Source organism: Clarias gariepinus, chromosome 24 (genome assembly GCF_024256425.1).
Source record: "Clarias gariepinus isolate MV-2021 ecotype Netherlands chromosome 24, CGAR_prim_01v2, whole genome shotgun sequence".
In the NCBI taxonomy this organism is placed as follows: domain Eukaryota; kingdom Metazoa; phylum Chordata; class Actinopteri; order Siluriformes; family Clariidae; genus Clarias; species Clarias gariepinus.
Genome location: NC_071123.1, coordinates 9,518,598 through 9,535,165, shown reverse-complemented (window position 1 = coordinate 9,535,165; position 16,568 = coordinate 9,518,598). Strand labels below are relative to the sequence as shown.

Genomic DNA, 16,568 nt, shown 5'->3' with positions numbered 1-16,568 from the left:
ATCATCGCATTTTATGAGCCTTCACATGCAGCTAATTATATACAGACACATCCACTTGTCTTTAACGCGACACGTGTGGTAAATTTTGCTTCCAACAGGAACCAGTGTGCGGGAGCTTTTGTTGCTACCCGGACTCATTTCTGTTGTGCTCCATTCAGAAACACCCGCCGCCGCGATACAAAAAACATGGCAGCGCAGGTGAGTATAACACATGTAGTTTTCTTAACACTTTTCATTCGTTTTGGGGCACTGTAGTTTTAAAGATCGCACTATTAACTATCAGTTTTCATAGTACTTATAATAATTCTTGGTTTAAAAAAAAGGGAGAATATCGATGTTGGGTGAAGTGACAGATCTAGGTCGCTAGCTTTTCCTTGATGCACATGTACTTACTTCATGCTAATTTGGTTATTTTTTTTAGGTAAACAGTGTGTGATCAGAAGACCTGCCAGCACTAAATACGTTCTTGTACTACCCAAGTTAGCTATTTATCACGTATCATCAATGTGTGCTGTTTTTCTGTTGCTAACGCGCTAATTAGCTAGGTTAGCTAGGACTTAGTGGCAAAGTGTGAAAACGCTGATTCACGTTAAACCTGCTGCAAAACTCACGATGGATTAAATTTTGACTAATGTTCAGAAGAAGATTTGCTGTTGCTATAAGTACAACTAGCTTAGTTGTGAATAAGCTTAGCTAGTTCTGTGTACTGGAACCATCTGTTGTGGCTGCAGTGTCGCTATGGTAACGTGCGTTGTGGCGCGCGCTGAACCGCTTTCTTCATAGTCTATACACATGTAACGTTTAAATCATTTAACAATATGAATTTGTAATGTTGTTTTTTTTTAATGTCGTAAAAGATGTCAACCCCAAAAGTGCCAGAGGTGCGAGATCTCACCAGGATAGAGAGAATCGGTGAGTGGAAATGTGCACACTTCTCTGATTAAACCTTGTTGTGTTAACTGTCATGACTACATCTGTACAATTCTCGATTTGTTTTTGAAAAGCTTTTGGTTTGATTTTGTGTCTCAGGCGCACACTCACACATTCGAGGCCTTGGTTTGGACGATGCTTTTGAACCACGACAGGTAAGACTCCACACATTGCCTTTTTGTACGGTGCATTTACATCAATAAAAGTATACCACCGTTTCCTACTGATTAACTGAGCACATGAGCGTCAATGAGGTATTGATCATTTGTACCAAGATGTTCACAGGCTAGATCTATGAACCTTTAGTGAGACATGCCTAAACTTCCTTATATGAAACTAGACGTTTATCCGCAACTCCGTAGATGGTAGCACAAGGCTGCACACACTGTCTCAACGAGCGTCGAACTTCATTAATCAGTGTGCCAAAAAGACTCCATACTCTGTACCTGTGCAACTGGTGCTATTCTGACCATGTGCGTCACCAGGTCATGGACAGCAAATTAGAATGAAGAGTAAACGTGAAATCCTACATGAAATCTGCCACACAGATGTTTGACATGATTCGGCAAGTTTACAGCGAAGCTGCTATGGGACGTTTGATGTGTTCTGAGTGTCATGCGTGCTTTAAGAGCAGAAGAACATCACTGAAAGTTCTTCAACGAGCTTAACCCCCAAAATGTTGAAACCATTCAGCAGCTATGGCGTCTAAGGGAGGACATGTGACGAAAGTAAATGGATCTGTGGCCTGCGAATCTTAGTTTTTTGATACCCCCCATTTGGTGCGCAAACCTGTGACACACACAGTATGACATAATAGTTGATGTAAAAATGATGACAAAAACGACACGCCTGTGACAGAACTACCTCTGCAAACAAACTGTTGGTGTAAATAGGACTGTTTTTAATCCCACTTTCGTAGGAATTCTGATGAAACAGTTATCTTTGTTCTTTAAAGCTTAACCTTTTTTTTTTGCATTATTGCATAGTAATGTCATGATCTTGACTGTGTGTGTGAGTGTAAAAGCAAGGGAAGGAGGGGCGTGTGCGTGAAGGCGAGAGGAGGTGTGTGTGTGTGTGTGAAGGTGCACGGTGTCGAATGACAAAGTGCAGGCTGATACAGAGAGGGAGAAAAAGAAAATCTTTAAAGATCTTTAAACTCTCTAACAAGAGTTTTTTTGCGCGTTGTACACACACACATACAGACACAAAATAAAAGACGTTTTACACGCAATGTTCAAATAATTGTGGTCACAGTGTTATAGAAAACAGTACATACGTCCACGGTTGTTGATTCTACCAGTGAGAGACGCGCACTAATGCCGAGCAGGGGAAACGATTAACCAGAATTCCGCAGTGCAAGAGAGAGAGAGAAAAAACATTGGCTTAGTTGTGATCACGTGACGTTTGACATCAAAACAAGAAGCGCATGCATGCTACATGATACTTGGTACTCATAAACCAAGACTTATTCTTTTTCCAAGTCAAAATTTATTGAAAAAATCTTTGCTCGTCTTGCGGAACACTTGCAAACCGTGTTACTCGCAATTCGAGGTTCCACTGTATGTTGTAATAAAATAAACAGGTTTATTAATTTTAACTATTTTACACCAGTTCAGTGATTATTATGGTATTTATAGTGTACATTAAAGCCTTCTAAAGTTAGTACTATTTGAGTCTCAGACATAGAACCCCAAGCCACAGGAGTGCACAAGTCACTGAACTCTTTTAAGTCTGTTTGTATCATACTCCTTTAATGTGTTTAATCTTTTGTCTGTCAGGTGTCTCAGGGCCTGGTTGGGCAGCTGGCAGCTCGACGTGCGGCTGGTGTAATATTGGGGATGATTAAAGAAGGACACATTGCTGGACGTGCAGTGCTTATTGCAGGCCAGCCTGGAACGGGCAAGACCGCCATAGCCATGGGTATAGTTTGTTCACTAAATGAGTTTTAAAATCGAAATAATCTATAATTCTACCGTATGAACTGTTGTATTCTGTTAATCAATTGTGTGTGATGAAGGGCTATACTTTATTACAATACAGAACTGGGCAATTATTTGAAGCTGATGCTGTAATTGGCATACTTTTGCCCATGTCAACTATTCCATATTGTAAAAAAAACAAGCTGTTAATATATTTTTAAAAATTCTGTTAATACTTTCCCCACTGTGTTTTCATGTGCCGTGCTCTTAAACACACTACTGTACTGCACCACTGCGTGTCGATACAGGACTCAAAATGCAGGACAACACTTTCATTAGAAACTAAATCCAGCTTTAACAGTCATATATGTACAGTATAAACTGTGAACTATATGTTAAAAAAATCCTGCGTTAATCATAATCAAGATGAAATGTTCCAATAATTGTGGTCCTTTCACATAACACATACATTCATAAATTTCCTGCAACATGTGATATCTTTTCATAAGATGTCTTAAAAATATGAACAAACTGACTTCAATTAGCTAATGTGTGTGTTGTGAATCATAAACCTTTTGGAGAATCATAATTAAAAATCTATATATCCTGCACCTTATATGGGCAACATCAGCTGTCTCTATTAACTTGGTGGTGCAGAACATTCCAGCATATTTCTGATGACTTTCTTGCAGTGCACCTGTCAGTAAAGGTGTTTTTCGTGTGTCCGTGTAGGTATCGCTCAGTCACTTGGTCCGGACACGCCTTTCACTGCGATGGCAGGAAGTGAGATCTTCTCTCTGGAGATGAGCAAGACAGAGGCCCTGAGCCAAGCCTTCCGCAAAGCCATCGGAGTCCGAATCAAGTGAGCGGGCCTGCAGTAACACAGAGTTTACCGGGTTGAAACAGGAGGAACAAGACATGTTTCATGGTTATATGTTGTTTAAGCCTGTGCATGTGTTTTTGTATAGAGAGGAGACAGAGATCATTGAGGGAGAAGTGGTGGAGATTCAGATTGACAGACCTGCAACAGGAACGGTACATTTAAAATTTATATAAATATCACATAACATACATTATAGTAAATTATTATAGTTAATTAAAGCATTATTACTGAATATTATACACAAGAAATCCCACTCTGATTAAATGAGTTCTGCGATTCTAGGTTTTTGTTGAATTTGTTTGCTGTGGACAGTGATGTACTAAGACTGTTTACTCTAAACTCGTACGATAGAAATCAAAGGTTCCCACAATAAAAGAAAAAGCCTATGTGAATTTCAATATAAAATGTACAGGGCTCCCGAGTACTGCGGTGGTAACTCGTTCTCCCGAGTTTGATACATGGGCGATACTACAGCCATCTGTAGCCTGGAGTACAGGGAGCAGATAGTCCATGCTCTGTCTGTGGGCAGGACTGCAATCTTACATCAATCACTAGCCAACCATGGGCTTCTGTGGGCTCATACATGTGGAAGGGGCGGATAGCGCTTGTTTATAGATATGATTGCACACTGTTCATTACATAGAGTCAATAAACACAGGATAAATCCGCTTACCAAAGTTACTAGTGCAATTCTAGTAACATATAATTCATGTCTAGTTTAAATATAAATCATGAGGGATGATAATAAAATGGCATAACTTAATAATAATAATAATAATAAATAGTTGTAAGCAACGATGAGCGGGCCCAAGCACCCTGTGCCGTCGTCGCCTGGGGGCACCGCACAACTTGCACACGTCACACACTATACAGGGCCGATATCAGTCTAGGCCCTAAATGTTTCTTGAGTGCGTTAGTGTGTGTATGTATGTATGTGTGTGCATGTGTATGTGAGACATGTGAGGATTAGTGTGTGTGAGAGAGAGACAGAGATTATGTGTGCGCGCGTGTGGTGTGTGAGTCTGTGTGTTAACATTTGTGATGTCTGTGTGAGTATGTGTGTGATGCGTGTGTGAGACATGACTTGTCAGTGTGTGTATATTGTGTGATTTATGCGTGCTCCTGCATGTGTATGTGTGGGCAAGAGATAAGAGTTAACGTTTGTGGTGTGTATGATATATGGGTCTGTTTTGTGTGTGTGTATCTGTGTGTACGTGCATATGTGTTTCTGTGTAAGAGTTAAGATTTGTGATGTGTACGTGTGTACAATAGGCCACAGAGGCTGGAAAAAAAGCATCACACTATGATGTTACTCAGTGTGATGTCACTGTCTCACTAGAGTGATGTCACTGAATATAATGTTACTCTTCACAATGCCACACAGAAAGTTATTATAACCATGTGTGCCACGTGTAAAAGTGTGTATGAGCTATGCAGCAAAATCTCGTGTGGGGGCCCCTGAGGGTCCTGGGCCACTTAACTCTCAGGCATCCTAATGGCAGCAGATTCCAACCTGTCTGCCAATTTTTATGAGTTTTTGAGCATGTTGAGACACCCAAAAGTGAGGAGAAAAAAATAATCCTTAGGAAAACAAGAGGGTCCTGCTCACCCTATAGTGCTTGGGCCCTAAATAAGTGAAATACAGTGCAGCCATTGATATGCAGTTGTATTTATTTATGACAAAATGCAAATATTAATAATTGTGAAAATATGCATTCTAAGAAGAAGCACGGGATATTCCTTGCCCTACCGGGGTTTGGTTGATTGGTTGATGTTCTTGATAGGAGAATGATGTAACAGAGAGATGGGTGGGAATTGGCCATGACTAAATTAGAAAGAATACTGGGGGAACCTCACGGGCTGATCCAAATTTTCAATATTCTTATACACCAGCAAGTGGACATCATCTCGTTCAACCATTACTTACAAACATTATTACTTTAATGTTTTCATCATTTACTAACCAACTTAATTTCTGTTTCACCTGCATCATAGCAGTCCTAAACAGTTATTCCCTCCCTCACCGCCCTCACTTCAGACCACATCACCTTAAACAATTTACCTTATCATGATAGGAAATGGAATTACATTGACATCTCACTGTTAAAACCATTAGCTCTAGAGACTTCAAGTCTTACACAAAATAAATAAGTACACTCATTTTTATCCATGTATGGTGCAATACTAGTTTTTGTGAAAATAGTTAATGTGTTGTTTTAAAAATTATACATGTAATATAAACCTGTGATCAATCAGAATTGAGAAATCAGTGTAGAAAACAATGTAATTTGAAGTGTGAGTTCTTTTCTTTCTGCTTGTCTGTGTTCAGGGTGCGAAAGTTGGCAAGCTGACCCTGAAGACTACTGAGATGGAGACCGTCTATGATCTAGGCAATAAAATGATTGAAAGCCTTACTAAAGAGAAGGTCCAGGCTGGGTAAGTTTGAGCCCTGTTTACACACAATCTTTTGGAAATGTCCATTATTCCTATGGGTAGAAAGAAATGAGTAAATAGTTATAGAAAATATTACTAGGCTTTTATCTCCTCTGTAGGGATGTGATCACCATCGATAAAGCCACAGGGAAGATCTGCAAACTGGGCCGGGCTTTTACCCGAGCCCGAGATTACGATGCCATGGGAGCGCAGGTAAACACTCAAATTACACACCTGATGCATCATGTATGGGAAATTACAATGTATTGCATAGTGCATGCTTTGTGTTTCTCATAAATCGTTGATCGGTTAGGTTTCAGTGGAGAGAAGATGCAACTATAGCCAAATTGCTCCCATAATCCCCTTGTTATTAAAAGCCCCCTCTGAATGTTAGCAACGTTATTGTTCGCAGTGGTTAGAATAATTAAGTAATCATGGCTGCTCAAGGGGAACTTTTTTGCTTTGCTCGCAGCAGGTGTAACAGGTTTCCACTAAGATGGATTTTTTATTATTATTATTTTTTTAGATAACTGGATAGCTTTCATATTTGGTATATTTGGTACCATAGTTAAAACGTAAGATAGAAAATGATTGAGAATTGATGATGTACAGTAAAAACAGATCATGCACCAGTTATTCACTTAACATTAATCCTGATTATTTATTTATAAATGGATATGTAGTCTTGGCTTTAATGGCTGTTTGTGTTCACACAAAAAATGAAAAAGATGACCGATGGTCAGCTGATATTCTTTCCATTATAAAATAAAATGATTACTTAATATATATATATATATATATATATATAAAGTATATATATTATTGCTTTTTATATATAATATATATATTGCTTTCCTACTTCAAATCTATCACGAAATGCAAAAAAAAAAAAAAAAATTTTAAAAGATGCCAGAAATGTTAATTTGCCAAAGGTGGTAAAAGCTAAAGTTAACTGTATGAATTTAGAAACATACTGTTCCACTATGGTAACATTATCAAACCCTAATGATGTTATTTGCATAAAAAGGGTTTAGTAAAAATGAGCACTGGTGGAACAGGTGAAATGGCACATATTTAAGATTTTGGGTTTGTTTGCGACACGTTTAGTTTCAAACTAGAGCGATTTTCTTCGAATGTCAATGTTTTGTCATTTGGATTTCAGACGCAGTTTGTGCAGTGTCCAGAGGGGGAGCTGCAGAAGCGTAAAGAGGTCGTACATACAGTCTCGCTGCACGAGATCGATGTGATTAACAGCCGCACTCAAGGGTTCCTGGCTCTGTTCTCAGGTCTGTCTCTGTTTACATCTCCTCCAAAGCCTTAGCCTTCCTAAATCACAGGCCGAGTCATGTAAATCTTTCTTTGCTTACTGACTGAACTATTTATCACATTGAAGATGAGCCGACCAGAACTTTGTCTTGAAAATAAAAGCATATTTACTAAAACAAGCCAGAATGATTAATCAGGTATTGCCTGTGGCTGGCCTTGCTTTACTATAGACACCTAATTTATATTTCTTTAATTTAGTAAAACAATGCATTTTTGGAGATTTATGTGTTTACTGCTGAATTTGGCCTGATCCGGGTTGTGTATGGCCGATCTGCAGGAGACACAGGAGAGATTAAGTCGGAGGTGCGTGAGCAGATCAACGCCAAAGTTTCAGAGTGGAGAGAGGAGGGGAAGGCAGAGATCATTCCTGGGGTAAATATACCTTCTTTGGTAAATTCTAGTCTCAGCTTCAGATGCTGTACTTGGTCTAGGTTCACAGAGCAATCAAAAGGGGTCCAAGTTGCTGCCCAGAGCAGTGAGGAGTCTATAAATGAGCATAAAATCTATTATATTCAAGGGAGCAACAGGTACGTTATAGTCCATAGGGAGTGCGTAGACAGACGTTACCTACAGTATTATGGATGAAGGAGCAGGTAAATCTGCTGCTCAAGATTAGGTTTAAAGCTCCACCGCAACTGGAAACCAGTGGATTGGACCACTATCTACAGCTGTCAGAATCTTGAAAGTTTTAGCTACAAGCATTTACACAATGCAGAAAATCTTTGAAAAGCAAGGTTTGTAACGTTAGTGAGTCTCATGAATCTCGTTAATTAACACACAAACTTGTGGTGGTAACAGTACTTCTACATCGGGTCACATCACACAGTGATTTTTTTTCTATAAGAGTATGCCCCATCATGTACTATTTCTCACCCTCTACCCATACTATTTTCTCATGATAATTTTTCATCCTCATAGGTCCTCTTTATAGATGAAGTCCACATGTTAGACATGGAGTGTTTCTCCTTCCTTAACCGAGCCTTGGAGAGCGATCTCTCTCCCGTCCTCATCATGGCAACCAACCGTGGCATCACCAAGTGTGTACATGCATATAAATAGACTTCACAAGGGTGTTGTATTGCAGAGTTTTTGCTTGATACCATCTGTTCCTCTTTTACAGAATCCGAGGCACTACCTATGAGAGTCCTCATGGCATTCCTATAGACATGCTGGACCGAATGCTGATCGTCACCACGTCTCCCTACACTGAGAAAGAGACCAGACAGATCCTTAAGATTAGGTGAGGTGTGGGTTTCGGCTGCGTACTGCCACCACACAGCTCTTTATCAAACACATTTTAGGTCTTTTCTCAGTTTATATTGTTTCTTGAATATCCCTAGTGCTGCAAGCAAGTTAAATATTAACCATAATTAAGCAACCAGTTCCACGTTTATTTGAAACACCTGTATTAGTTATACTAGTATACTTATACTTATATATAAGTCATAGTTACAGTAGCAAGGTAAAGGTCAGCATCATTAAAACATTAGTCAATAATTTATAGATTATTGCTCTGATCTGCTTAAGATTATTGCTTTAGTGGCACAGAGGCCTACTGGTTAGCACTGTCAACTTGCACCTTCACGATCCGGGTTCGAATCCTGCCTCGGGTCTGTGTGCTTGAAGTTTGCATGTTCTCCTCGTGCTTGATGGGTTTCCTCTGGGTACTCCGGTTTCCTTCCACAGTCCAAAGACATGCAGGTTGGGCTAATTGTCGTTCCCAATTTGGCTGTAGTGTTTGATTAGGCGTATATGTGTGTATGTGTGTGAGCCCTGCGATGGATTGGTACCCTGTCCAGTGTGCCCCAAGTCTCCTGGCACCCGCTCTTATATACTGCTTAACCTGTCCAGGGTAGCGGGAAGCCTGAAGAACCCAGTACAGGATAAAGCGTCCTAGACGATAACTGACTGAGGAAGTGAGTGAGATTATTGCTCTATTTTGCCCCCTAGTGGAATAACAAAGAATAGCTCTATTTTTAGGCCAGTGGAAGCTCATTTTGTTAAGACTTTACTGACCAGAAGGTAGGTGGTTCAAACCCCAGCTTCAGCAAGTTGCTGCTGGTGGGTCGTCGAGCAAGGCTCTTAACGCTGTCTGCTCTAGGATATAACTGACCTTGTGCTTTGAATCCATCTAACAAGCTGGGATATGCAAATAATTTCACTGTGCAGTGTTGTATATGAGACAAAAATAAAGGCTTACACTTTTTCTGTAATGTTTCAGTTGAGGTATGATCCACAAGGCCCTTTTAATTTAGGACACATGTTCTTAATTCATTTTTGTTCACCTTTCTCAGGCTTACTTTGGCTCCTACTCAAATAAAACAGTGCTGACATTTAAGGCTCAGGCCCACGTCACTGTAGTGTAAATGTCATGCCCATGCAACAAAATACTGATGAATTTGGTGGCTCCAGTTTTGGGAGTTCTGGACACTGTACATGTACAACCCTGAAAAGAAAAGTAGTCCCTCAATTGAAAAATAAAGCAAAAGGGAGTGGAGTGAAATATTGGTACCCTATTTCATGTGTCTGTTTGAGTAAGTGCAAGTAGTTTCTTAAAGCATGTTTTGTTTTGTTTTTCTGCTGGCTTTTCCGAATCAGGTGTGAGGAAGAGGATGTGGAGTTGAGTGAGGAAGCTCACACAGTGCTGACACGTATTGGAATGGAGACGTCGCTCCGCTACGCCATTCAGCTCATCAGCACTGCAGGCCTGGTGTGCCTTAAACGCAGGGTAACTGCTATGTCCTTTTTTTTATGTTTTAATTGACTAGTGATTTGCCATGTTTACTACAATCTCTGTCACTGGAAGACAGTTTACATGTCTTAGACTTATTCTCTATGAATGCCAAATGAACAAATACGTTTATGAGTAGAGATGAGTAAACCTAGGATAACTATTACTCAAGAGTCAAAGTGTCGAATTGAGTAAAAATATAAAAAAGGCCTCACTTTAAAATGTACTTATGGATCAAATGTATTCAGCATTAGCTTCTTCTCTCTTTCTCTCCCACTTTTTAAATACTGCACACCACTGTGGTTATATGATACAATGCCTTGCAGAAATGTACTAAGGTAAAGGTACAGACATTTGCTGTAGGATGTATTGGAGTATGAGTAAAAAGTATCTTCTATTAAAACTATTTAGGTGACATGAAATAAGTTCTTGTAAATTTACTTTGTTATACATTTATCCTTCCCCCTTTGCTTATTCCATAAACCTAAACCTTTTCAGTAAATGAATTTACATCATAATTGTCCAAATGCCACATTTTCAAAAGAATATATACATGAGCTCCCCTCCGTGGTTCTCTCAAAAATGGCATAAAACAGTGTAATGCAGCTTGCAGATTGTGCAACATTAAAGAGGTCCAGTTATGCCATTTTAAAGGTTGCTAATATTGCTTAATGAGTCTCACAGGTTTACATGTATGCAAGAAGTGTCAAAAAACACTTCAGTTTTCTCTAAAAATAGATTAAATTTTATCGCATTTCTAAATGATTTGTAAACGACTCGTGTAAAGCAGTTCGAAGATTCAGTCTGTCTAAACCCCTCCTTTCCGTGAGCATTCATTGCTGTGATTGGTCAGATGGCGTGGTGATTTATGACTGGTCTACAGCATGTGTCGAAAAACGAAACGCCCATGACCATAACTGAACGACAGCTCTGGAGACCCGTCAATACATAGAAAAGATGCCGTCGGTTTTACCGTGTAACGACCAGCTAATTTTATATTAACTGTGGCTACAAAAATCGAGAGGTCTTTTATCTTTATGTCGGTGTTGCGTTAAAGGGCCGGTGAGCAAAAAGGACAAACACAAACAATTAGATAAAGCAAATGTTTATTAGATAATTAAATTAAAATTAAGAATTTTATAAAGTAAACGAAAAAGGTGCACAACAACCAAACAAAGATATAAACAATATTTACAAACTACATATAATAAACTGTATGTGTATGTGAACGCGAGTGAGTGGAAAATGTCTGAAGTCCGTGTTACTGCAGCGGTGTTCCACTATTACTACTACTTCCTCTACGGCAAACCCGGAGGGGAAAAAATGCCTCCGCACACGCGAAGTGCGCATTGTGCGCATGCCACTTCGCAAGTTTTAAGTTCAGTTTTGGTGAATGGTGGAGAATAAACAGTTAAAAAGGATTTCGTTTGTTCACGTTTTTATTGTTTTTATATATTACAAAGTGTTTAAGCGAACCTGGCATGAATGCTCGGTCACATTAACAAGAGTGTGGTAACGTTAATTGTAAGATGGCAGGCAAGTTGTTCACGACGTAGAACGTGGGCGGACATTATGCAAATATGTTTTTTAATAGACAAAAACTACAACTGTCAGTGTCAAAGATAGTGCCGATAGTTTATGTTCACATACAGCTACATGACACACTGCATGAAAGAAAATATTTGAAAAAGCATAGGACCTCTTTAAAATCTGTTTGTTCTGTCCTTTTCAGGGTACTGAGGTTCAGGTGGAGGACATTAAACGCGTCTACTCTCTCTTCCTGGATGAGGCACGCTCCTCACAGTACATGAAGGAGTACCAGGACTCCTTCCTTTTCAATGAAACACGTGAGTCCTTCTTTCTGAAATTCGAGACCATGTAAGGAGTACGACCTTAAGAGCACTTTTTTGTTCATTTTCTATGTTTGTAAAAAATGTAAAAAAAAATGACATTTTCTAGCCCTGTGATAATAGAGGCCAGTCATTTTAAAGCCAAAGAAGTAGGAATTTTCCTTTGTACTATGAACCTGTAGATAATGTGTTTTTCTTTCTTTCTACAGAATCAGGTCAGATGGACACATCTTAAGGAAGGCTGAGGGGAAAAGCTTTTTTATACGTTTCTGTGATGTTCCTCTAACTCATATACTGATGGCTGTGAAGCGCTTTTCCTTTTTACAAGGAGTTTAGTAGAAATCCTCATTCAATGCACATTATGAATTTTTTTACAAAAAATAACCAATCCTTTCTGTTTGGCCTTTTATTGTTTTGTTTGTTTGCCTTTATGTTGGGCAGATTGGCTTTGTGCCACTTAAGGTATTACTTTTCCATAAAAGAAACAAAATTAAAGACGTTGTGAAACGAGTCCTTGTCTGCATTGATCAGTACTCACACGCACTATTCACACTTAGGGCTGTGTTCGTATTTGACGACCTAAGTTTCCAAGTTTAAAAGTCAATATTTAGTTGGACAAAGTATTTGTATTCAGTTACAGGTCACAAAGTCGATTTTCTGGGTTTCCCATTCAGTGCCAGTAATGGATTTGTCAATAGTGCCTAGAAGCCACCTGCCTGCAGTGACGCCTCGAATGGTCCCACTTTTTTTTTCAGCACAAGTGTCTAGCTTACCTTGTTTAAATACTGTCATGTCTGTAAGTATTTTCATATTTCTGCTTCTGTAAACCACCACAATGCATTTGAAACGAAACAATCATGATGTGTAGACTTTCAGATCTTATTGAGAAGGTTTACCAGAAGTTTTGCCATAAAGATTTAGGGTTTATTGCCAATTTATATCCAAGTTCCTACGTAAAATATTAGTTGACAACCGTAACCATAAAAATCTCAAGGTAGTTTTACATCCTCCTTGTGGTAATTATGTTTTGTTATATGTGATGTATTTTTTTTTATAGCTAAACTGTTGCCAAACCCATTAAGCTAATGGGCTAGCAAATGATTGTGACTCATGGGAGCTATCCATATAACAGTCCAAGTGTGTAAATTCATAATATTTCTTAAAAAAAAAAAATATAAATATATATATATATATATATATATATATATATATATATATTAACACAATTATTTTGTAAAAAACCTAAAAAAAAAAGCATTTAGTCTAAAACTAGACTAAAATACTTAGTTTCCTCTGACTATATCTCAACTAAAATGCCCAGACTTTTACTTGACTAAACAAAAATAGGATAAGATTTATTTATTTATTGATTTCTCCCCCGATTTTCTCCCTAATTTAGTCACGTCCAATTCCTCCCTGCACTAGGGGGCTACCACATTAAGCTACTACTACCATTCAGTCGAGAGGGCCGAATTTCCTTCCGAGTTTCCTCCGAACCCCGTGACGCCAGGCGACCGCATCTTTTCGAGCTGCTCACGCTCACGGTGTAACACACTTAGAGGACAGCGCTATTTGCTCCTTCCACTTGCACGAGCTCACAGACGCCCCTGATTGGTTATAGAGCCGTGGGAGCACCAAGTACCTCTCATTCCTCCCCTGTAAGAGAGCTCGTCCAATTAGCTCTCTCTAGACCTCCGGCTGCGAGAGGTAAAAATAGAATAAAATTGACTAAATTATAATAATAATAAACTTATGGTTTCCACCTGCATTATTCTGTGGCTTATTAAAAAAAAAAAAAAAACACTTGATCTAGCAGGTCCTGTTATTTTTGTACAATACACCTACAGTTAACTGTGAGCCACTAAATCAAGGTTGTTATAAAGTTTGAGTGTGAGTTGTTTATAATATTTTTTCTTTTATTCACTATTTTGTGTTTTCAAAATAATAAAATGATGCCACTTTTTGGTTTGTTTGATGAGGTTGTAGGTTTCTGGATGAGCACCAGTGAGCTTTAACCTTGGACTGCAGTATAGTTGCATTACTCCGGACTGTAGCCAGATGACAGTATATCCTCATTGTTTGGTTCATGGACTTCTGCAGTGGAGCTTTACGAGATACTGTAATTTGTTATTTTGGCTTGGAACATTAAAAGAAGTGTTAAAAGATCCTGGTCATAAGAAAGCTTTTCAGCAATATGTTACAGCACCTATGCATCTTTTATAGCCATCACTGCTCAAATTAGATTTAATGATCCTTCCCAAGGCCTTAAGTTTGCATTTGCAACCTTGATCTCATTTTTGGCTCAGAGCTATTATTGAGAATAGTAGCCGTCTTCATATCCAGAGTGCCACAAAGTCTGAGATTTTAGGCCTGTTGGTCAGTAATGACAGAAATATATCTGCTAAAGCTGTGGATTATAACCAAAATAGGAAATATTTGTTAGCATATGGGTTGCTAAACTCATTCAGATTATGTGCGGTGCTAAAAACACAAACCAGAGCTGTATATATAAAAACCTTCCTCCTAAAAAGATCAAATTAGCACAAAGGATACAATTCAAGTGTTCAGACAGGTGACAAATTAAAGGAAAAACCCCAACATAAATTGTGTTAGTAATGTGTTGAGCCACCACAAGCCACCCCAACAGCTTTAATGTGTGTTGGCATAAATTCTATAAGTCTCTTAGACTGTACTGGAAGGATGAATAATATTCTTCCGAAAGATTTTCCCTCACTTGGTGTTTTGCTGATGGTGGTGGAGACAGAGTGGCTGTCTGACGTTCTGGTTGAAAATGCTCCAAAGCTGATCCATTAAGTTGAGATAACTTGTCTGCGGTGGCCAAAGCATATGATTTAAATATTTTTCATACTCATCAAACCATTTAATAACCCTCTGTGCCCCATCATAGGATTATGATGATCAGTCAGAAGAGCCACACATTAACACTTTGCCACCGTCTGGTATATAAGAGGGGCGTTCAATTCAAAACCAGGACTTGTGATGAAAATGATTGTGAATGAGACTTTTACTGTAGCTGCAGTAAAACATATGAATGGTGCAAATGTTTTAAAAAGGCCATGATGATCCTGTGGCTCGAAGCCCACTGCAGTCTTTCCAGTAAACGTTCAGCGAGAGGGATGCCTGATCCTTGAAAATTGACGGATAACTTATTGCCAACTTGCGGACGAGACGGATCAGTCTGCGGCAACTGTACACACAGTCATTCACCAGCACCACTTGTGCATTACTGAAACTTGGCTGGGAGTTACTGCCACATACCCAGTACAGTCCTGAGCTTGCTCCAAGTTTCAGACATGAAGCATGTTCATTATGGCTGTACTGAGAAAAGGTTGGCATAATGCATTAGTGTAGCAGGCGATTTAATTAAGAAATAAAGGAAGTTTTTACTCATAAATATGTTATTCTGAGTAATCAAAAGTCCCAGTTTGACTTGAACGGCCCTTGTATCTCAGTGCATGGTCAGGGCTAATGCTGATATTACATCATGGCAACAGAAACCCTACTTACATGTAGTATTAAAAATAGTATATTCGATTTGTCACATTTGCTTTGGCATAGTTTAATTAATTCCATAAGGAGCATGTTCAAACCCAATACTCACTCACTCATCTTCGATACCACTTTATCCTGTATTCAGGGTCACAGGGACCTGGAGGTGCAAGGCGACAGTGCTAACCCTTACACCATCCCTGTAAATTATGAAAAATTACCAAGCTTTCTTTTTTCAAATGCATGTAGTGCTAGAATAAACAATGTTGATAAATGTTACCATGGGTGGCTAAAAGTGGTAAAAGTAGGGCTAAGCCTATGCAGAAGCTTGCATTGTGGTTGGCTCTCAGGCAGGTGATAAAGCAATGTCATGTTTTGAAATGAGCATTCGGAAGAAAGTATCTAACCTCATCTGTAATCATCCTCATTAGGTTCTTTCAAAAAATCCCATCGGAAAATACACTTTTAGTTAATGTATGTAAGATAAATGAGATGTAGTCAGAAAACAGGATGCAGACAAAAAGATTGCATGTACACACACCAAATATTGTTATATAAATGAGAATGTGATGTGGAAATTTGTGTCATTCATTCTGTACAGCTTTTATAGGGTCAGGCACTGATGTTGGACGAGAAAGCCTGGCCCGCAATCTTTTTTCCATTTCGTCCCAAAGGTGCTCGATGGGGTTGAAGTTACAGGGCTCTGTGCTGGGGCCAGTCAAGTTCTTCCACACGGACCTCATCAAACCATGTCTTTATAGTCGTTGCTTTGTGCACTGAGGCACTGTCTTGTTGGAATAGAAGAGGACCTTCCCCAAACTGTTGCCATAAGGTTGGAGGCATAGCATTGTCCAAGATGTCTTGGTATCCTGAAGCCTTAAGACTGCCCTCCACTGGGGATAAACGGGCCTCATTGAAACACCTGAATCCAGCAATTACCAGGTTTAAACGAATACTTTTTTCCATTGAGTGTACGTCAGAGCAAT

The 16,568-nt window shown here is 39.1% G+C and overlaps 1 protein-coding gene across 1 annotated transcript; it reads left to right on the top strand.

Moving 5' to 3' along the window:
• Window positions 1–133: 133 nt before the first annotated feature.
• ruvbl2 (RuvB-like AAA ATPase 2) lies at window positions 134–12,582 on the top strand. The gene is made up of 15 exons (XM_053484794.1): window positions 134–198; window positions 858–912; window positions 1,030–1,085; window positions 2,709–2,850; window positions 3,582–3,711; window positions 3,818–3,884; window positions 6,062–6,168; window positions 6,285–6,378; window positions 7,328–7,451; window positions 7,769–7,863; window positions 8,410–8,528; window positions 8,612–8,731; window positions 10,090–10,219; window positions 11,955–12,069; window positions 12,282–12,582. Exons 1-15 carry the CDS (start codon window positions 187–189, stop codon window positions 12,305–12,307), a joined length of 1,392 nt encoding a protein of 463 aa, XP_053340769.1. The 5' UTR covers window positions 134–186; the 3' UTR covers window positions 12,308–12,582.
• The last annotated feature ends 3,986 nt before the right edge of the window (window positions 12,583–16,568 follow it).

Excerpts from the sequence above, each read along its gene's own strand:
- ruvbl2 (XM_053484794.1), top strand. Across the intron at positions 6,169-6,284 it reads AAAGAGAAGGTCCAGGCTGG|GGATGTGATCACCATCGATA; the intron begins GTAAGTTTGAGC and ends TCTCCTCTGTAG. Across the intron at positions 7,864-8,409 it reads AGGCAGAGATCATTCCTGGG|GTCCTCTTTATAGATGAAGT; the intron begins GTAAATATACCT and ends TCATCCTCATAG.